Source organism: Caloenas nicobarica, chromosome 25 (assembly GCF_036013445.1).
Source record: "Caloenas nicobarica isolate bCalNic1 chromosome 25, bCalNic1.hap1, whole genome shotgun sequence".
NCBI lineage: Eukaryota > Metazoa > Chordata > Aves > Columbiformes > Columbidae > Caloenas > Caloenas nicobarica.
The window spans coordinates 2,914,922-2,936,026 of NC_088269.1; the positions used below are offsets into that span (position 1 = coordinate 2,914,922).

Sequence of the window (21,105 nt, forward strand, 5' to 3'; positions counted from 1 at the left end):
ATGGAGGGGGAACTGACAAAGGACTTAGAGGATTTTGGGGAGCCTCATGGTGCTGGGATGTGGCCCCTGACTCGCTGCGGTGTCAAAATGCTGCATCCAGGGTGTTGGGACCTTCTCCCAAGGAACGAGCATCAGGACCAGAGGAAACGGCCTCAAGTTGCGCCAGGGGAGGTTGAGGTTGGATCTGGGGAACAATTTCTTCCCCAAAGGGCTGTGGGGCGTTGGAACAGGCTGCCCAGGGCAGTGCTGGAGTCACCATCCCTGGAGGGGTTGGACAGACAGAGATGAGGTTCTCAGGACATGGGGCAGTGCCGGGGGTGGGTTATGGTTGGACTCTATTTTAAGGTCTTTTCCAACCAAAATAATTCTGTGATTTGACAATTCAGGGGAGCAGGTGGTGACAAGGGGCACAGCCATGTCACACACACACACCAATGTTTATTCCAAGACACCAGTTACAGCTCCACGCAGAGGCGTGCACCTTTTGCTCCTGGTTATCAGGCAAAAATAGAGGCAAAACACGAGAAAAAAAACTCCTTTCCTGCCACAACCACAATTGGGCACTTCAAAAAAAAGCTCCCGCTGACCTGGCGACAACATCCTGCCAAAAACACCACCAGCCATACGTGTCCCCATCCTGGGTAGCACTGGGGATCCCTCCTGGATGCGAGTGTCCAGGAAAGCCCCAAGGCGAGGACACGGCTCCTGGGACAGCGATGAGGAGGGTCCTGCGAATGACGGGGAGGCACGTTTGCCATTTTAATGTCCCCAAAGCCACTAAGGCTCCCCCTGGGACAACGTGACCTAAGATCTTCCCCTCCTGGGGTCCCTCCGTGCCGTGGGGTCCCCAGGGGTGAGAGAAACACTGAGAAATCATTGACCAAAGCAGTCCCTGAGGTAGGAATCAACTCCGACTCCCTGAAAGGCAGCGAGGGCTCCGGCTTTGCCGGGGAATTGTCCCTGTGTCCCCCCCAACAGGGCTCAGTTCTCCGGGGGGACCCCGGGATTTGATGAGCACCGAGGGGAAAATGCTGCCAAAAGCCAGGAGGCGACACGCAAAGAGCAGCGGAGATGGGGAGAGGGGCCGAGCCCCCAGACACAGCAGCAAATAAGAATTAAAACCGGGGAACTCAGCGTCACACCCCAAAATGAGGAGGGGGCTGCAGCGAAAAAACACCAAACCTTGGCGACTAGAGTTGCTGCAAGGGATTCACAGTACAGAGAAAAGCCATCGGGTCTCCCGGACGATGGAAAACGGCCGGAGTGGGATGGAGAGCTTAGAAAATCCCTCCTGGAAAGGCAATTTTTCAAGACAAGGGTCCCAATGATGCTGCGAGGGGTGATGGAGGAGCCTGGTGAGGAACACAGGCGCTCATTGGCATCTCTCAGCCGCGATTTCGCAGCCGAGGTGGTAAATTCCGCCCGGCAGGTCCATCCCCACGGTGCTGGGGACTCCCCACTCCTACTGGGAGCTCCAGAGCCCGGTAAGAAACGGCAGCTGTCCCCACTGGGGGGTTTTTGGGAGGACACGAGTGTCCCTACTGTGAGGGTGGGTCCATCTGGCCAGTCTGGGGTGGGTGGGAGGTGGGATGTGGCTACCAAGGACCAGCCACGGTCCACCCCGCAGGGTTCCCGACTCAATAGAAGTGTTTCCGACTCTGCTCCTGCCACTTGTTGTAGACGATGACTCCAATGACGATGGCAAAAACGATGGCAACGAGGGAGAAGAAGACAATTAAGAAGAGAGCCAGGCCGCTCATGGGCTCCAGCGGTGCCTCCACTGGGAAAGAAAAAACAGCCCGTAAGCCCAGCGCCCCAAAATCCAGCTGCGATTTGGTTTAACCACCCCCCACAAACCCCTCTTTAGGCTCACACCGCCCCAGGGTTTGGCTTCCCAAAGCTTTTTGCATGGGGCTTAAGCCGTGAGACTTCAATTTGCACAAGAATCGTTAAATTTGGGTTGGATGGGATCACCAAAGCTCATCCAGGCCATGAGCAGGGACATCTTCACCAGCTCGGGTTGCTCAGAGCCCCATCCAGCCTGGCCTGGGATGTCTCCAGGGATGGGGCATCCACCACCTCTCTGGGTGACACGGGACAGAGTTTTATCACCCTTGCTAGGCTTGGGGACGCATCTCAGGTGGGATTTATGGAGGGGAAACAACACCGTCGAGGTTCAAACCTCCAGCGGAGCAGCACAGCCAGTTTTGGTCACAGCACGAGGGGAGATTCAGGCTGGACATGAGGAAGAAAGTTCTTTTACAAGCTGGCGGCTCCTACTCACTTCCCGGCAGCTTTAGGTTGTCCACGACGGGCAGATAAACCTCCCTGTCCCGCTTCTCCTCCTCTGGCGTCCGCTCCACCGTCAGCTGGTAAAGCTTCAGCGAAATGATGTCGTGGTTGTCTGCAAGGAGAGAAGAAATGTGACCTGAGGTGCCAGCGATAAATACGGCTCTGGTCGGGGGATTTGAGCACCAGGGGGGTGGGTTTTTTACTCCCGAGGGGGAAAAACTCACCTTCACAGGGCAGAATCTATGCCCCAGCGCAGGGCCCTCTGCCAGCATGAACCATTAAGCTACTTAAACTAAAAAAATCCACCCACCCAGAGCAGAAAATCATCTGACTCGAAACCGAGACCAGAGAGAGAAAAGGAACTTTTGTTGGAGGCAACAATGGGCCCAGACACCGGCCGTCAATGCGCTTTTGTAGAGGCACAACTCGATTTGGGCTTAAAACCTGCCAAAAGCGGCACAGTGGGGTGGGATTGGGCCTCGTGGGACCTCAAGCAGTGCTGGGAGGGACGCGTTACACTGAGGAAGGTAGGCGGCTTTTGCTTTAGCTCTCTGTAAAACCACGTTTATGTCGGTCCATGTTGTCCCAGCATTTCCAGGAACATGGGGCTGATCCCTCCCTTGATAAAAGGTGGGCGACAGCTCTTGGGCTACGAAATCCAGAGCAAAATACACCCAAGAATTTTGCAGAGAGGGAGTCGGGAAGCAGGAATGAGCATCCTGGCTTGGCTGTGACGCCTGCGGCCTTTGCAATGACAGTTCTTTCCAGCGCTGCCCTCGGGGCTGACCCAGGCACCTCAGCTTGTAGCAGGAAAATATAAGAGATTGTTTTTCAGTGCTCATTGTGTTTTTCCTCGTCTCAAGGCATGTTTTTTGGAGACAGACCCTCCGGCTGAGCCGGTGCAGCCATGTTGAAAGAGGGCGGTGGAGCTTGGGCCAGGGAGCTCAAGGGAAGCAGGAAACGCTGCCTAAAAGTGATGGGGGAGCAACGTGCCCAGATGGGCTTTTGGCTTCTCAGGAAATAAAAAACAAGGATCCTGCTCACAGCTCAAGGGTGTTTAAAGCATGGAAAGGTCCTCAGGCGCTTCTGTGAGCCCCAGCAGGCATCGAGCTGCACCTCCAGATACTCAAAAACCTGAATCGTGGAATCATTTTGGTTGGAAAAGCCCTTAAAAATCAAGTCCAACTGTTACCCCAGCCCATGTCCCTGAGAACCTCATCTCCATCTGTCCAACCCCTCCAGGGATGGTGACTCCAGCACTGCCCTGGGCAGCCTGTTCCAATGCCCCACAGCCCCTTGAGGAAGAAATTACCCCAAATTTCCAACCTCAACCTTCCCTGGCGCAACTTGAGGCCGTTTCCTCTGGTCCTGGCGCTTGTTCCTGGGGAGCAGAGCCCGACCCCCCCGGCTCCAAGCTCCTTTCAGGCAGTTCAGAGATCAGAAGGTCTCCCCTCAGCTCCTGTTCTCCAGGCTGAACCCCCCAGGTCCCTCAGCCACTCCCCATCACATTTGCACAAGAAACATTTGGGAAATGAGCCCAGGGACGCCGGGACAGTACCTGACAGGTCTCCGGTGACAGAAGAAGTCCCGAAGTAGTAGCCACGGGGCAAGCGCACGCCTGGCACATCAATGCAGTCTCTCCACTCATGCTTCCCATCGATATCGATCAAAACCTGCGACAGAAACGGCTCCTTCAGCCCCCGCTGCGACCGCGCCGCCCGCCCCGCTGGGCAGGACTCACCGTCAGCCTCCTCTTCACGTAGCGGATCACCAGGAAGGTGTCGTGGTTGAGGTTGCGCACCATGGCCGTGCAGCCCCCCAGCTCCGTCGGGCGCCCGTCCCGGTCATGATCGTAGGTGAGGGAACCGTTGTTCACCATGGCTGAGATGTAGGGGAAGACGCGCTGTGAGGGGGAAAAAATTGGGGGTGAGTTTCTCCTCTTGTCGTGCCGGACACAGCGCGGCTCTACCGCGAACCCCGGCGCATCTCCAGGTCCTACAGACCCCAAATTCTTTCGCCTCCCTAAAAAATCTGCCTCGAGAAGACAACAGCACGATCCTGCTTCATCACCCAGATACTCGGGCTTGGAGGAGAGACAGAGTCCGTGCAGCCTCTCCTGGTTTGCGCAGGGATTTTGGGGTTTACACTGGGATTTCTGAGTGCATATTGGGATTTTCTCAGCGCACACTGGGATTTTTCTCAGCTCACACTGGGATTTCTGAGTGCACAATGAGATTTCTGGAGCACACACCAGGATTTTTCTCAGCGCACACTGGGATTTCTGGAGCTCACGCTGGGATTTTCTCAGCTCACGCTGGGATTTCTGGAGCTGCGAGGACAGAATTCCTCACCTGTGAGCCGAGGCGAAACCCAACAGCTCGTGCGCGGGGAGGCGAGCGAGAGCAAGTACCTGATTTCCCGGGCTGTACCTCCTCTTCTGAGCCTGCCAGTCCGGGGTTATCGCAAAGCAAGAGAGAGCACAGAAGCAAAATGGTCACAGACCAGAGTTTAGTGTTAACCTACAACCGGGAAACTTCCTCCCTGGAGAGCTCAGCACGTTAGCAGAGACAAAAGCAGAGTGAGGTTTAGGTGTTAGGTGCCAAAATCCAGGAAAACGGTGCTGGAAAACCACGTCAAGCTTTGCCACATAAAGCATTTCTCCTCGTCATGTAGCAGTTCGGTGACACTCGGGCCACGACTGCTCCCCAGGGACCCACAACTAACCCATCCCTCTTCCCTTGAGAACAAGACGCTTCTTTTTGTCCTTTTACTGGCAAAAAAAAAAGGCAGCTGTGAACCCTCAGCAAGCAGCTGATCAGCGTTTCTCCATCTCTTCCCTTCCTTGATGGTCAACTACTGATTATTTCTTTTAAACAAAACCCTTTGTGCAGCCCTTTGCCCCACAAAAGCAGAGCTAATACCCCGGGAAGGTGGTGCCAGGCAGCTCAGAAAGGTTTTTACGAGCACAAAGTCCACCCCTGCACCTTGGGGCTGCTTTGGGTGTCAGAACAAGAGCTGGTAGTTTACTCAAGGTTTGCTCGGCAGCTCCAAGGCCGGGGCACATCCCAACTGCATCTTTTTGTCCCTCTCCCCGGGACGAAGGGGATCCTGTGGGTCAGTGGGGTTAGCACCAAGATTTTGGGGGTAAAACAGTGCCTATGTTTTTAGGGGAAAGCTCAAATTAAGAATGGGTCTGGCTTTGGTTTAGAGTAATGAAACTAATTCCAGCATCGGGGTGGAAAGGGCAAGGTTTTAGCTGCCTCTGTGCTCGCTCCTCCGCAGGAACAAACACCAGTAAACCCCAAACGACCAAGAGACACGTCAGGGACACAAAGATCATTAAACAGGCACCTTTCAGGGAGGCAGAGCACAGCCACGGTTAAGCCTCTGGCTGATGAGCTGCCACAAACAGCCCCATGGTGTGGGCAGGTAGCTCATGTACTACTCTACTCAAGGTTTACAAAGACGATACTCATGGTAGAGCTTCACCTCAACCGCTGCTCGCTGGCAGCCTCCAGAAAGAGCAAGAGCTCGTGACATCAATGTGGTGCCACTGGTTAGTTTGCTCCTGCCCTGAAAGCTTTTCCTCTGGGTAAATTAGACTGGAAATTTGGGATCATTTCTTCCCCAAAGGGCTGTGGGGCATTGGAACAGGCTGCCCAGGGCAGTGGCGGAGTCACCATCCCTGGAGAGGTTGAACAGACGGAGATGAGGTTCTCAGGACATGGGGCAGTGCCAGGGGTGGGTTATGGTTGGATTCCACGATCCTGAGCGTCTCTTCCAACCAAAGCGATTCTCCGATTCTGTTTTATGATTCTACAACTGACCACAAACCCACCCAGCAGCTTTTCACATCTCTGAAATTAAAACCAACTACACAGAGCATGCTGGGGCAAGGCAGCAGAGAGGAAGCAGAGTCATATTTTGTTATTAAAGAGCTCAAAAAAAGGCAGCACCGCGGCAATGAAGAGCCGTAGCCTCGGTGCTGCCCGTGCCGTGCTCCGTGGGCAGCTGGTGAGCGGCACTGGCCCGTCTGTCCTTCCCAGCTCACCTCCTGCTGCTTCTCCTCGTTGGGGTAGGTGTCCACGAACACTCCCAGGCCCAGGAAGTTATCCTTGCTCCCAAAAACAGGTCCTAGAAGGAAGGAGAGGCTCTAAATAAGGGCGGTAAAGGGTTTGTTACCCAAGGATTTGTGTTTTTCTCTCATTGAGTGCACAGACCCTTCAGGCAGGGAGTCAGAGGGGCAGATTAAATCCTCTGTCTCAAGCTGGCCAAGGATCAAGTTTCCTCCACTAAGTGTATTTTTAAGGAGCCAACTCCTTAGTGGAATGGCTAAAAAGCTGCCCGGTGGAAAAAGGACCTGGGAGTGTTGGTGACAGCGGCTGAACATGAGCCAGCATGTGCTCAGGTGGCCAAGAGGCCACCAGCATCCTGGCTGGTACCAGCACTGGTGTGGCCAGCAGGCCCAGGGCAGTGGCCGTCCTGTGCTGGGCTCTGGGGAGGAAAAACCTCGAATCCTGGGGGCAGTTCTGGGCCCCTCACGCCAAAAAAAGCCCTTGAGGTGCTGGAGCGAGTTGAGAGAAGGGAACGGTGCCAGGGAAGGGGCTGGAGCACAATTTTACCCGGCTGCATGCGATCCTTGGTGTACCAGATGGCAAAACCATCCCCGTTCAGGTTTTTCTTGCCTTGCCCGTGGATTTTAAAATGCACCTGCATCTCCCAGTCTCGGAGGTAACACGGCTGCAACAGAAGGAGCAAGGATGTGAAATTAGGGGGTACCAGACCCAGCTGGCCTATATTTTGCATGCGAGCAACAATAATTAATCCCAAAGGACATCATTAAACCGAGGGAATTGGTCATTACTCAAAGCTATAAAAAGCCAAGGAGCCAATTCTGATCTCACACTATTCCGAAGCACCAGCAACTCCAGCAGAATAACTCACACCCGGGAAAAGAAGAGCAAAAAGAGCCCGAGGAGCAGTGCCAGCTTCTTAATTGCTGATAAGCCAATTATTTCTTGAGCTACCAACAAATTCCCTGCGCTAACGGGCACGTAACATGACGAGCTCGTAACAGATTCACTCAGGTGATGTGAAGCTGGCCAGTGGCTTCACTTGGAAGCCACAACATTTTGTGGGAGCTGTAAATCCCAGCAAAAAAACCCCAAAACCCAAACACTTAAAAAAGGAAAAAAAAAATTTAAAAACCCCCCTCAGTATTTTATAACAATAAAAGTTGAGCATGATGGATCTTGCAGGGAGTTTTCCAAACCACTGCAGATTGGGCTGGATCCTGAGGCATAAAAACCACATGGATTTCAACCCCAAATTAAAATTCAACAGGAATTATCAAGGTATTAACAGGAGGTTCGTTGTCTGCCGGGCAAAAGGCTCGTGAGGGGCAGCGAAATGCTATAACGGGGCACAGCACCGTGTCCAGGTGCTGCCTCACCGGGCCCGCTCCGAGCCGTGCTCGCGGCAAAGGGGGCAGCGTGAGCCCCAAGAGAGACCCCAAACTGCTCAGTCTGGCCCCCCGAGTTCACCCACGGGGGACTCAACAATCACAGGAATCACCACGCCAAAGGCTGGGGGCTGAAGCGCCACTGGTACCCCCAGCCAGAAGCCCCCCAGCTCCACTCGACCCCCCCACAGCCCGCCCCGATTCCCCCACCACCAACCTTGGCCCAGACCCTCCAACCTCCCCAGCCCAAACCCCCTCTGTGTCCCTACAACCCCCCAAATCACCCCAACCCCCCCAGAAAACCCTCGTAGCTACTGGCCCAGACCCCCACACTCCCCCCCATTTAGCCCAGAGCTGCCCAGTCACTCTGTCACCCCCCCGACCCCCTTTCCCAGGATCTCAAACCTCCTTCCCTAGGCCCTGCAGTCCTGCCCAAACACCCGCACCCCAAATTCTCTCACTCACGACCCCCCCAAACCCCCAGATCAGCCTCAAACCCCCCCAGCCCCCCCAAACTCACCCAACCCCCCCAAAACGCTTCATACCCACTGGCCTGGACCCCCACACTCCCCCCCATAACCCAAACCTGCCCAGTTACTCTATCACCCCCCCCAACCCCCTTCTGCAAGACCCCAGCCCCCCCCAACCCTGCCCAAACACCCACACCCCAAACTCTCACTCAGGACCCCCCGAAACCCCCAGATCAGCCTCAACCCCTTCCAAATCACCCCAACCCCCCCAGAAACCCCTCATACCCACTGCCCTAGACCCCCACACTCGTCCCCATTTGGCCCAGAGCTGCCCAGTCGCCCTGTCACCCGCCCCCCCCGCCAAACCCCCTTCCCCAAGACCCCAAACCCCCTTTCCCAGGATCTCAAACCCCCTTCCCCAGGACCCCAAAGCCCCTTCCCCAGGACCCCCACACACACCTCCTCAGTCCTGCCCATGCACCCACTCCCCAAACTCTCAGATCTCAAACTCAGGACTCCCCCAAACCCCCAGATCAGCCTCAACCCCCCCCCCCCCCCCCCAACACACCAAACTTAACCCGAACCCCCCAAACCCTCCCCCAACCCGATTTAAATCTGCTCCCCCCGCCTCCCCCACTATCCCACCCCCACAGAGGTCACCCCCCGTCTCCGACCCCCCCAAACCCCACCCCGGTTCCCCTCCCGGTGCCCCCGGGCTCACCACTCGGTTCCAGACGGCTCCCTGCTTGCTCTGCAGGTCGGGGGTGAGCCGGATGTACTGGGTCATGACCATGGCGTTGCCCTGCAGGTCCCACAGCCCCGAGCTGGCCGAGCCCACGCCTGCGGCCCACACACACCGGTCGGGACCGGGCCGCCGGTACCCAGCACCGGGCACCGCCTGCCGCCCCTCTCCCGGCCCCACTCACCCTGGTAGGGCTTGGAGAGCGAGTGCTCCCGTTTGAGATGCTCCTCCGTCTGCTCGGCCCGCGGGCCGCCCAGCCCCAGCGCCACGGCCAGCAGCGCCAGCCCGGCCCGCCACCGGCCCGCCGCCATCTTCCCTCCGCCGCCCGCGCCAAGCCCCGCCCCGCCCGCCCATTGGCTGCCCGCCCGGCATTCCGCGTTCCGGTTGGTCGCACGGCCTTGTCTGTCAACTGAGAGGCGGGGAGAGCGCGGGGGGTGACGGGTAATGTGCTTTAAAGGCTCCGCGGCGGGATGCGGAGCGCAACAGAGCCGCTGCGTCTGCAAACGGAGGCCTGCCCCCAGGTCCTAGTGCCGCCCGCGGTCATAGTGCCAGGTCCTATTGTATCCCCCGCAGGTCTTACTGTCCCGAGGTCCTAGTGTATCCCTCCAGGTCCTAGTGTACTCTTCAGGTCCCAATACCCCCACCTCGCTTCTGCGACCCTCCCCAGGTCCTGGTGTCCCCCCAGGTCCTAGCGTATCTCCCGCAGGCCTTACTGTCCCGACGTCCTAGTGTACCCCCCCCGCCAGGTCCTAGCGTACTCCCCAGGTCCTAGTGCCCCCCCGCCCCGCTTCTGCGACCCTCCCCAGGTTCCAGTGCCCCCCCAGGTCCTAGTGTACTCCTCAGGTCCTAGTGCCCCTCCGCCCCGCTTCTGCGACCCTCCCCAGTTCTTAGCGCCCCTCGATCCCTCACGCATTACTTCTTCCACAGGGCACACCCGTCACCAAACCGACAGCCCGTGCACGCCCCAGCCCACCTCCACCCTCCCAGCCCCGTCCCCCCGAGGCGCCACCGCGCTCTCACCCCGATAGCACTTGCGGTCCCCGCCACGCTGACATCGCCCCTTTAAGGCCGCGGGGCGCGGCGCGTGACGTCCTCCCGGCCCCCGGGGCGGGGTGGGCGTGTCCCGGCCGGTGACGCGGCCGCGAACGCGGCGGCCGCGAGACACCAACATGGCGCCGGGCGGCGGGAGGCGGCGCGGCGGCCCCGGCGGGGCCCGGGGGGGCGGCGGCAGCGCGGGGATCCCGGCGTCTCCTCCCCCCTTCCTGCCGCCGCCGCTGCTGCTGCTGCTGCTGCTGCTGGCGCCGCCCGGCGGGGCGGTCACGGCGGGGGACACCGTGATCCTGGGGATGCGGCTGGAGGAGAGCACGAAGCCGGCGCCGGGGGCTCCGGCCCGCGGGCCCATCCGTGTGACCGAGGGCAGCGAGGTGCTGCTCCGCCTCTACGGGCTGGGCCTGGGGCCGCACACCGGGCAACGCGTCGCCTTCGCCGAGCTCCGGCCCGCCGCCAACGCTTCGGTTCCCAACGGCACCTGCCCCGAGCGCTCCCAGGACCTGCTGGTGCAGGCGGGCCCGGCCGAGGCCCGCGACACCTCGGCCCTGCTGCGGGTCCGCGTCCAGCCCCTGCGCAAGGACGAGCGGGCCAAGACCTACGTGCTGTGCTCCCAGCGCCGGCCCGGCCAGCCCTGGTTACCCCACGAAGGCGCCGACGGGACCCTGGTGGTGTTGGAGGAGAAGAAGTTGCTGTTGCCCCTTTGGCTGCAGGTGATTCTCATCATCGGGTTGCTGGTGCTGTCGGGGATGTTCAGCGGGCTCAACCTGGGCCTCATGGCGCTGGATCCCATGGAGCTGCGCATCGTGCAGAACTGTGGCACCGACAAGGAGAAGCGCTACGCCCGCAAGATCGAGCCCATCCGCCGCAAGGGGAATTATCTGCTCTGTTCGCTGCTGCTGGGTAATGTACTGGTCAACACCACCCTCACCATTTTCCTCGACGACCTCATCGGCTCCGGGATTGGCGCTGTCGTCGCTTCGACCATCGGCATTGTCATCTTCGGGGAGATTGTGCCCCAGGCACTCTGCTCCCGCCACGGCCTGGCCGTGGGGGCCAACACCCTTGTGGTCACAAAGTTTTTTATGATGGTGACGTTCCCCCTCTCCTACCCCATCAGCAAACTCCTCGACTGCATCCTGGGCCAGGAGATTGGCACCGTCTACAACCGGGAGAAGCTGGTAGAGATGCTGAAGGTGACGGAACCCTACAATGACCTGGTGAGGGAAGAACTCAACATGATCCAGGGAGCCCTGGAGCTCCGCACCAAGACGGTGGAGGATGTGATGACGCCGCTGGAGAACTGCTTCATGATAAAGAGCGACGCCATCCTGGACTTCAACACTATGTCGGAGATCATGGAGAGCGGCTACACCCGCATCCCCGTCTATGAGGAGGACCGCTCCAACATCATGGACATCCTCTACGTCAAGGACCTGGCTTTCGTCGACCCTGACGACTGCACCCCCCTCAAAACCATCACCAAGTTCTACAACCACCCCGTCCATGTCGTTTTCCATGACACCAAGCTGGACGCCATGCTGGAGGAGTTCAAAAAGGGTGAGGGGACGTTGTGGGGATGCTGCTGCTGCTTCCCCGGGTGCTGCTGCTGCTGCTGCTTCCCCGGGTGCTGCTGCTGCTGCTGCTTCCCCAGGTGCTGGTGCTGCTGCTGCTTCCCCAGGTGCTGGTGCTGCTGCTGCTTCCCCGGGTGCTGCTGCTGCTTCCCCGGGTGCTGCTTTCCCCCACTCCGAGGATGCCTGAAGCAAAACTCTGCAGAGTTTTTGCTCCCTGGGGCTGCCTCGTGTCCCCACAGTTCAAGCAGTCACGAGCAGGAGGGGACCGGGGAGCTGGGGACATGTTGTTGGGCACCGAACCGGGGCAGCTGCCCATCCCCGGGGTTTGTAATGGGAGAACGTCGGCGTTACGGGTGGAGGAGGAACCGGCGCTCAGCGCCAGCCTCCAGAAACGCTTCGTGAGTGTTTGTTTGCTCCTTGTTTTTAATTATCGGCCCCGGAGGCTCATGAATTGCTGCTGGAAAGTTGTTTGTCTCCCTGGTTTGGGTTTGGTTCCCTCCTCAGGGCCCATCCCGGCTGCGGGGATTGTTGTGGAGCTGCCCTGACTAGCAAAATCTTCCCAGCAAGTGTTTTTCCTCCGGTTCGTCTCGCACCGGTTCTGGAGCCGCTGCAGGAGTGTGCGGCCGCCCCCGTTCCCAAAAACCGGAGCCATGTTGCTGCTGGGTTATCCTGGCTGCTGGCACCGGCTTTCCCTCCGACGAAGCCTTATTAACGGATTTAAAGCGTGCTCGTTCTGGTTACAAAGCCGCCCACGGCCTGTGTAGTGATTTATTTATCACTGGGTCAGGCCAGGTGATTCCTGGGCTGGTTTTGGGGACCCTCTCTGAACCCCGTTGTTGTGGATGAGGCAGCGCCGCAAGGCTCTGCCCTCTTCCCACCCATCGGGACCTGCATCGGAAGTGGGAGACGCACCCAAAAAGAGCATAAAAAGGGGAAAAAATCGGCAGGCTGCACTTCCGATCGTACTAATCACAGCACTTGACAGCCGGACTGATTCTCCGAGGTGTCCCAGGCGCTGGCCTGGGGTGACAGCTCCCGTGGGGACACCCAGCGCCTCAGCCCGACTGTCCCCTTCTCTCGGCGTGAAGCTTTGAGTGAGGAATGACCCCACAGGGAGCTCCCAGCCCCTCTGCTGAGCTCAGGGGATCGCTCACCCGCCTCGTTTGGGGACTCTGGTGAAAAAGGGGGTCACGGGGCGGCGCGGGGGGTGTCACCGCCCCGGCGATGCCGCGGCAGCCATGCCGTGCCCTTTGCTCCGGCGGGTCGGGCTCCCTGGGGTGTGTTTGCTTTGCCGCCGGCCGCTCCCCACCGAGAGCAGCCTTGGTTGATCGGCCCAGAGAGGAGCCTCTGTCTGAGTCACTGGGTTGCTGAAGGAGCCACCATGCCCCACCGAGGGGTCAGACAGGGGCATGAGGGGTTTTCACAGTGATTTTAGGGGTATTTTGCTTCTCTACATGTGGCCTTTTTGCCACGGGATTGTCTGAATGGCGTGAGCTTGGGGCTGAGGAAGGGGCTGGAGCACAAGTGTGATGGGAGCGGCTGAGGGACCTGGGGGATTCAGCTGGAGAACAGGAGCTGAGAGGAGACCTTCTGATCTCTGAACTGCCTGAAAGGAGCTTGGAGCCAGGGGGGGTCGGGCTCTGCTCCCCAGGAACAAGCGCCAGGACCAGAGGAAACGGCCTCAAGTTGTGCCAGGGGAGGTTGAGGTTGGATCTGGGGAACAATTTCTTCCCCAAAGGGCTGTGGGGCATTGGAACAGGCTGCCCAGGACAGCGGTGGAGTCACCATCCCTGGAGGGGTTGGACAGACGGAGATGAGGTTCTCAGGGACACGGGGCAGTGCCGGGGGTGGGGGAACGGGTGGGCTCAATGATCTCAAGTGGCTCTTCCAACCAAAACAATTCAGTGACATGGCACAGGCTGCTCTGGGGACACATCCCATCTCCTGTGACCCCCAGAGCCAAAGTGAGCCTTGTAGGCGCCACTGTCACTGTCCTAATTACTGTAATTACACTGGGAATTAGCTCCCAGCCCAGGGGCTCATTTAGATTTTCACTGGTTTATTGTTTCCTGCTGGGGAGGGAAGGGCCAGTGACACATCCCGGGGTGCGGGGACCCAGCGGTGAGGCTGGGGGTGCCCTGAAGGGGGTCTCTCTTCACGCGTCCGTGTGTCTGTCTGCAGGGAAGTCCCACCTGGCCATCGTGCAGAAGGTGAACAACGAGGGGGAGGGCGATCCCTTCTACGAGGTGCTGGGGCTGGTGACACTGGAGGACGTCATCGAGGAGATCATCAAGTCGGAGATCCTGGACGAATCGGATAAATTCAGTAAGTCTGAGGTTCAGCCCCTCTCCCCCGACCCGTGGGTGTTGCTGGGGGTCCCGGCTGTCCCCACTGACACCCCATTTCCCCCAGTCGACAACAGCAACCAGAACCGGGTGGGCAACCAGAAGAAGAAACGGGACTTCTCGGCCTTCAAGGACCCCGTCATCGAGAAGAAAGTCAAGATCTCCCCGCAGCTGCTGCTGGCCGCTCACCGCTTTCTCTCCACGGGTGAGTTTTTTTGGGGGGATGCCCCCACACAGTTCTGGGCAGCCCTCGGTGCTGGGATGTGTCCCCCCAGGGCTGGAGCTGCCTTTGCTGGTGACCCGGAGCTGGTTTTGGGGACTTTCTACCACAGGGAGGTGATGATGGGGCCCAGCAACAACCCGAGGGACGAGGAGGGGACACAGTTATCAAGAGGGACAAGGGCAGCGACTCTGACCCCTTTTCCCCTCTCCCTTTCAGAGGTGACGCTCTTCACCCCAAACTTCATCTCTGAGAAGATCTTGTTGCGGCTCCTCAAATATTCCGACGTCATCCAGGAGCTGAAGTTTGACGAGGAGAACAAGAAATCCCCGCGGCACTTCCTCTACTGCAAGAACAAAGCGGCCGACTACTTCATTCTCATCCTGCAGGTACTGGGACGCGGGGTGGTCCTTCAGCCACAACGAGGGGGTCTCACCCAGCCCAACCCCAGGGGATGTGGTTTTCATGCCATTTCTCCCTCACAGGGCAAGGTGGAGGTGGAGGCTGGCAAGGAATGTATGAAGTTTGAAGCGGGAGCGTTCTCCTACTACGGGGTGATGGCGCTCGGCCCAAATCCTGTGTCCGGTAAGCACCCCCCCATCACCGGTGTGGGCAGAGCCCACGTACCCTGATTTAGAGCTGCTGGTGGGAACAGGAGATGCTGGAGGTTCTGAGGTCCTGCTGGTGCCTCCTGGGCGCTGCGTGGCCGGTGCTTGTCCTAGAATAGGATTGCAGAATTGTTTTGGTTGGAAAAGCCCCTCGAGCTCATCAAGTCCACCCGTTCCCCCACCCCTGGCACTTCCCCATGTCCTGAGAACCTCATCTCCATCTGTCCAACCCCTCCAGGGATGGTGACTCCAGCACTGCCCTGGGCAGCCTGTTCCAATGCCCCACAGCCCTTTGGGGAAGAAATTGTTCCCCAGATCCAACCTCAACCTCCCCTGGCGCAACTTGAGGCCAGTTCCTCTCGTGCTGTTCCAGGTCCCTCAGCCACTCCCATCACACTTGTGCTCCAGCCCCTTCCCTGGCTCCGTTCCCTTCCCTCAGCTCGCTCCAGCACCTCAAGGTCTGGTAGCAGGTTGATGTTCCATGCCTGAGGCTGATAACCCCAATTTTGGGCTGAAAATTCCCATTTTGGGCTCCCTCCCATCACCACCAGGCCAGACACTGACCTTCACAGCTCAGCTCGGCATTGGAGTGTCACCAGCACCCAAACGATGGGCAGAGGCACCCGCCACGCCCCCTCCTTCACCCAGAGGCTTCCCTTGACATCTGTCTCTGTGCTGTGTTGTCTGTCTGTCTGTCCCCAGCCCAGCCCCGACGTCCATCTACAAATCCAGGGTCATTATTTTCCTGGGTGACAGGTAAATGGTGCAGCTGCGTGACATGCCAAACCCCGCTGTCACTGCTGTGACCCCCCAGAGTGGGTGTCTCCCCATTAATGCAGCACTGGGTGTTTTGTCCCCCATCCCGGGCTGGTTACTCATCCTCTTGGTGTCACCTGGCCCTGCTTGCGGTGACATTAGGGTCTTCCACACCCTGTAACCTCCCGATTTCTGCCACCGGATGGTGGCAGCCCGGTGTGGTGGCTGTCCCCGCACTGGCAAGGAGGTGACGCTCTCTCTGCTGCTGCATGTGGTTCCTGTGTCACCCCAGCTTTCCGAGCATGTCACCGTGTCCCTGTAACCCCCACTGTGTCCCCAACCCCACACAAGGTGATTGATCCACTGGTTCGAGGAGCCACAGGGTCCTTGGGCTGTCCCCTGTCCCTGGAGCGGGAGAACTGGTGGCTCTGTGACCGTGCTCGGTGACATTTTGGCAGGTGACAGTCAGGGAGCAAATCCTGGGGACAGCAGCGCTTGGCCCCAGGGCTGAGGTGGACGCGTGTCCCCTCGCTCCGTGTCACTGCCGGTGTCACCGGGGGCTCAGCAGAGCTACCAGGGCCCATCCCCTCATGGTGCAAGACCCTCCCTGGGGCTGGGTGTCCCCGATGTGACTAACTGTCCGTCTTGTCCCCGCAGAGACCCGCTCCCCGTCCCACGTCAGCAGCCTGAACCGCTCAGCCTCCCTCAGCTACCATGAACGCTCCGATTCCGTCTCGTCCCCTGCCAGCGGCAGCAACAACCAGCTCAACGCTGGAACCGGTGCCCAGTACGTGGCTGATTTCAGCGTCCGTGCCCTCACCGACCTCCAGTTCGTCAAGGTGAGGGGATGTCACACAGGGACAGGGACATCACACGGGGACGGGGACATCACCGGTGGAGTCTGTCACCACTCCTCACCCCCTGTTATTATTTTTCCCCGGCACAGATCACGCGGCATGAATATCAGAACGGCCTGATGGCCTCTCGCATGGACAGTTGTCCCCAATCCCCCGACAGCAACGCCCCCAAACCAGACACCCCCGGTTTACCGGAGAAACCGGAACCTTCTGCCACTGCTGATGAGACCACGAGCCTCCTGAACGAGAGGAACTGCCTGGGCCGCCGGAGCAACCACAGCCCTCTGGAAAACTCCATCTGACCCCGGCCCCGCCGGCGCGCGCCGGGAAGGGACATCGCCTGCCCCCTTGTTTATTTTTGGGACCCTTTTCCCCCAGTAAGGAACCGCTTCAGCGTCTGCTCGGTGTCACCGGAGAAGCCCCCGGTTGAGCCGGAGGGAGGTGTGATAGGAAAAACAGAGCCGGGATTTGCTGCTGCTTTTTTTTTTTTTTTTCTTTCTCCAGACTTGGCTTATTATTTTTTTTAAATTAATTTAAACGGATGGCCGGTGGAGACGGCGCAATTTCTCCGCCAGCCGCCCCTGCCGCCGGCGCCCGTTCAGCTCAGGGAGCTTCAGGCCTTGGACGCCGCTTCGAGAGGGGGGTGGCTGCACCATGGCCCCCCCCAGGACGGGCATCCCAGCCCCCTCGCCGGTGGTTTTGAGGCGTGACGGTGATGTCTCATCCTTTTCCCGGTGCATGGGGGTGACTCTGCGGCCCCTCTCCGTGCCCACTCCCCTTTCCCGCTGGCCCGGGGCACCGGGGGACGCGGCAGGTCTGAGGCCACGGGGATGGGCTCGGTGGCTCCACGGTGGCTCTGGTGCAAAACGGTGGCTGAGAGATCCCCCCGGGTATCCCGGGAGGGCCCCGATCTGCCACCGTTGGTGTCACGGAGGACGGCAGGGACAGCGCCCCCCACCCAAGCGGTTCCGGTGCCTTCTCCGCCCCGCACCGGTTGGGGCGTCTCAGGGTACCGAGAGGGGGGGGGGGATCAGTGATGGGGGGAGCACAGGATCCGGCTTTTTGGGGTGACACAAAGCTAGTGACCAAAGTTGTACAGGCAGGAGGGGGCCAGCGCCGTGTGTGTCCCCCCCAGCATAGGGGGACCCCAAAATCTCCTGGTGACCCCCTTGGGACAGGATGTGGGACCCCCGGTGAACACCGGACGGACCCCCCTGGTCCCCAGAGCTTCACAGAAGGGGGTGGGAGAGACCCGCCCCCCCCCCCCCCAAAAAAAAGCACAAGTTCCCTGGATGAACTCTGTAAGTTATTGGGAGAAGGTTAATTATTTTTATTAATCACATGTCGACGATCAGGTCCTGGATCCTTCCGCGGGGAGATACTAGAGATAATAATAATAATAACGAATTATAATAATAAACCGAGACAAAAAAAATTCCTTTTTTTATTAAATCTTCCTCTATGCAACCCCCTCCCTGGGAATTCCTATTTATTTTTAGCATCAGGTTTGATTTGTATATTTGGGGGACGCCGGGCCTGGAGGGGGTGGGGGAGCCGGGTCTCCCCCCGGGTTGAGACCCCCACCCCCCTCCTCCTGCCGCCCTCTCCTGGTTGTGAAACCGACTGTGGAATTTTATTTGTTGGGTTTTAGGGGTTTTTTGCCAGTTGGGTAATAAAAATTCTATATCTGTACGTGGGTCTGCTCCATGTTTCGCGGCGGAGTGCGGGGAGCCGCGGAGAGCGCGTCTCGGTCACCGGCGCCGCCGTGGGATGCGGCCCCTTTAAATCCGTTCCCGGTGTTGTTTACAGCGCGGCGATGAGGCCCCGCCCCCTGAGGGGTTAGCGGGTGGCGATTGGCTGCACTGCGTGAGGTGGGCCTGCCGGCGATTGGCCGCGAGGAGGAGCGTCGGCGGAACGGCCGGCGATTGGCTGCGGGGCGGGGGCGGCCGCCTAGAGGCGGGGCGACAGGGGGCGCAGCGGCCGCTGATTGGCTCCGCGGGAGGAAGGCGGGCGCGGCGCTGCGCTGCCGCCAGCGTCCCCTCAGTCGCCGCATCCTCCTCCGGTGGTACTGGGGGCGCGGAGACCTTATCAGCGCCGTGTGTGGCTCCTCCGGGTCCTGCCGCCACGTCTGCGGTGCTGCCAGGGCGGGCTGAGGGGCCGCGGTGCCTGTACCGGTGCCGCTCGGGCTCCCTCCCGCCGGGCCCGGGCTGCCCGCCCTCTGTGGAGATGGAGATCGGGAAGGACGAAAATGGAACCTTCAGATACTACAGGTGAGAGCAGCCGGTAGCGCCGGACCCGCTCGGCCAATTTTGGGGGTTCAAAGGGAGATTCCCCCTGTGCTGGGCACTGCGGAGGCCAAACCTCGGATCCTGGGGGCAGTTCTGGGCCCCTCAAGCCAAGAAAGGCCTTGAGGTGCTGGAGCGAGCTGAGAGAAGGGAACGGAGCTGGGGAAGGGGCTGGAGCACAAGTGTGATGGGAGCGGCTGAGGGGCCTGGGGGATTCAGCTGGAGAACAGGAGCTGAGGGGAGACCTTCTGATCTCTGACCTGCCTGAAAGGAGCTTGGAGCCAGGGGGGGTCGGGCTCTGCTCCCCAGGAACAAGTGCCAGGACCAGAGGAAACGGCCTCAAGTTGCGCCAGGGGAGGTTGAGGTTGGATCTGGGGAACAATTTCTTCCCCAAAGGGCTGTGGGGCATTGGAACAGGCTGCCCAGGGCAGTGCTGGAGTCACCATCCCTGGAGGGGTTGGACAGACGGAGATGAGGTTCTCAGGACATGGGGCAGTGCCGGGGGTGGGGGAACGGGCGGACTCGACCTTGAGGGGCTTTTCCAACCAAAATGATTCTGTAATTCTGTGCTCTTTGGCAGATTCCACCCATTCCCAGTGTCTGTCCGGTGCCACAGCTGCTCCTCACACTACCCCAACTACCTTATATGGGTGCCCTTGTGGTCTCCAGACCCCAAATCCAGTTGATTAGCCCAACACCGTTGAACTGAAAATCATCCCCAGCAGCCAACTGCACTCCTGAGCCACCAGAACACCACACCAGGTAGGGAGCCAGCTTGGCAGCAGGACGGCAATGGCTGCCCCAGTAGCCGTGCCCAACTGGGAAGGGCTGCGGGTTCTGTGGTGCTGGCGGAGCCACCTGCATCTGCGGTTCCTCTCGGCAGCGAGTAGCGGAGGCCAGGCCATGGTACAGCCGCTAATTTGGGGTGTCCCCTGCGCGGCTCCTTCCTCCCCGCATGTAAGTCGTGCATCTCCCTCTCACGCATCTTGCCACATTTTCCCATCTCAGGGGCCAACCGCCATTCCGGTCACCATGCACTCAGCCCTGCTCTTTCCTCTGCCACAGGTGCCACCAAACCATCCCACTGGGACCGGCTGAAACCCTTTTGCCTCCTCCTCAGTGTCCCCAGCTGCTCAGCGGGGTGGGAGCAGAATTTTGGCTCCCTCATCGTGACACTCCTCACCGGGACGGGGTGACCCTGGTGCAGGGGACAGAGAGATGAAGACGCCGTTCGGTGCCAGGGGCTCTGTTTATCCATCACAGATGTTGTCCAGTGGCACCAGGTGTCCCCGTCAGGTGTCCAGCAGGTCCCGCACCGCCGGGGTGGCCACATCACGGGGACACCGTCCCTTGGCGTCGCGGACGCCAGCCAGCGCCGGGCTGTGCCGCAGCAGCAGGGCGCAGAGCTCCCGGTGGCCTTGCTCAGCGGCCTGCGGGTGACACATCTGTCATCGCCGGGGTGTGCAAATGCTGGCGCAAGGCGCGGGGGGGACATCCCGGCTGTGCCACCCACCTTGTGCAGGCTGGTGTGGCCGTCCCCGTCGGTGGCCAGCGGGTCGGCGCCGTGGGCCAGCAGCAGCTTGGCGATGGGCAGGTGGCCGCAGTAGCTGGCACGGTGCAGAGGGGTGGCACCACCCGGCGTGCGGGCGTCGCAGCGGGCACCGTGCTGCAGCAGCAGCCGGCAGATGCCCAGGTGGCCATTGCGGCTGGCATAGTGCTGGGGGGTGACAAGGGGACACGGGTGTGTGGGGTGGGGACACACAGGCACGGCATCGGTCTGTCTGTCCCCACTCCGTGCCCGCTTCCCCATGTACCAGCGCTGTGTACCCGGCCAGGTCGGGCTGGCTGGGCTCCCCACGCCGCTCCAGCAGCTCCAGCACCCGGGGCTCGTCCCCGTCCCGCGCCGCCGCCCAGATCCCTGCGGGCACCGGGAATGGGGAGGGAGGGGGGATCAGGCGGGACCGGACCCGCAGCCCTGCCCGTACCCCAGCCCTTGGCATCCCCCCGGCCCCCCAGCCCTGCCCCCGGGCTCCTCCCGACCCCGCTCGAAGTCCATCTCGGGCAGGCTCTGGTGGACGCTGGGCACCGCCACCCGCGACGGGCAGCAGGGACCGGGCGGAGAACGGCGACCGGCCGCCATCGCCCAGCCGGGAACGGCCGAAGGGAATCGGAAAGAGCCGAAAGGAGCCGGGAAGGGCCGAAGAGAGCCGAGGGAAGCCGGGAAGGGCCGAAATGAGCCGAGGGAAGCCGGGAAGGGCCGAAAGGAGCCGAGGGAAGCCGGGAAGAACCGAATGAGGCCGAAAGGAGCCGAAGCGCCCCACGCCCCGAGCGCTAGGGTGCATGCGCGCTCTGGACCCCGCCAGGGGGCGCCCCCACCCCCCCAAAACCAGCTATGGGGGAGGCCTGGTCTCCCCCCTAACCATGGGGACCCGGGAGTCACCCCCTGCT

At 60.1% G+C, this 21,105-nt stretch overlaps 3 protein-coding genes across 3 annotated transcripts; 1 reads left to right on the top strand and 2 right to left on the bottom strand.

The window, feature by feature from the left end:
* Positions 1-418: 418 nt before the first annotated feature.
* Positions 419-9,281, bottom strand: LMAN2L (lectin, mannose binding 2 like). Its single transcript, XM_065651605.1, has 8 exons — positions 9,150-9,281; positions 8,945-9,063; positions 6,915-7,032; positions 6,344-6,426; positions 4,034-4,195; positions 3,851-3,965; positions 2,285-2,404; positions 419-1,780 (listed from the first exon to the last, which is right to left on the bottom strand). Exons 1-8 carry the CDS (start codon positions 9,274-9,276, stop codon positions 1,638-1,640), a joined length of 987 nt encoding a protein of 328 aa, XP_065507677.1. The 5' UTR covers positions 9,277-9,281; the 3' UTR covers positions 419-1,637.
* Positions 9,282-10,134: 853 nt separating this feature from the next.
* Positions 10,135-18,035, top strand: CNNM4 (cyclin and CBS domain divalent metal cation transport mediator 4). Its single transcript, XM_065651542.1, has 7 exons — positions 10,135-11,572; positions 13,768-13,911; positions 13,999-14,136; positions 14,371-14,540; positions 14,637-14,736; positions 16,173-16,354; positions 16,462-18,035. The coding sequence occupies exons 1-7, from the start codon at positions 10,135-10,137 to the stop codon at positions 16,672-16,674; spliced, it is 2,385 nt and encodes a 794-aa protein (XP_065507614.1). The 3' UTR covers positions 16,675-18,035.
* A 1,413-nt stretch (positions 18,036-19,448) lies between these two features.
* On the bottom strand, positions 19,449-21,003 carry ANKRD39 (ankyrin repeat domain 39). The gene is made up of 4 exons (XM_065651546.1): positions 20,698-21,003; positions 20,472-20,575; positions 20,171-20,374; positions 19,449-20,087 (listed from the first exon to the last, which is right to left on the bottom strand). Exons 1-4 carry the CDS (start codon positions 20,795-20,797, stop codon positions 19,950-19,952), a joined length of 546 nt encoding a protein of 181 aa, XP_065507618.1. The 5' UTR covers positions 20,798-21,003; the 3' UTR covers positions 19,449-19,949.
* Positions 21,004-21,105: the final 102 nt, after the last annotated feature.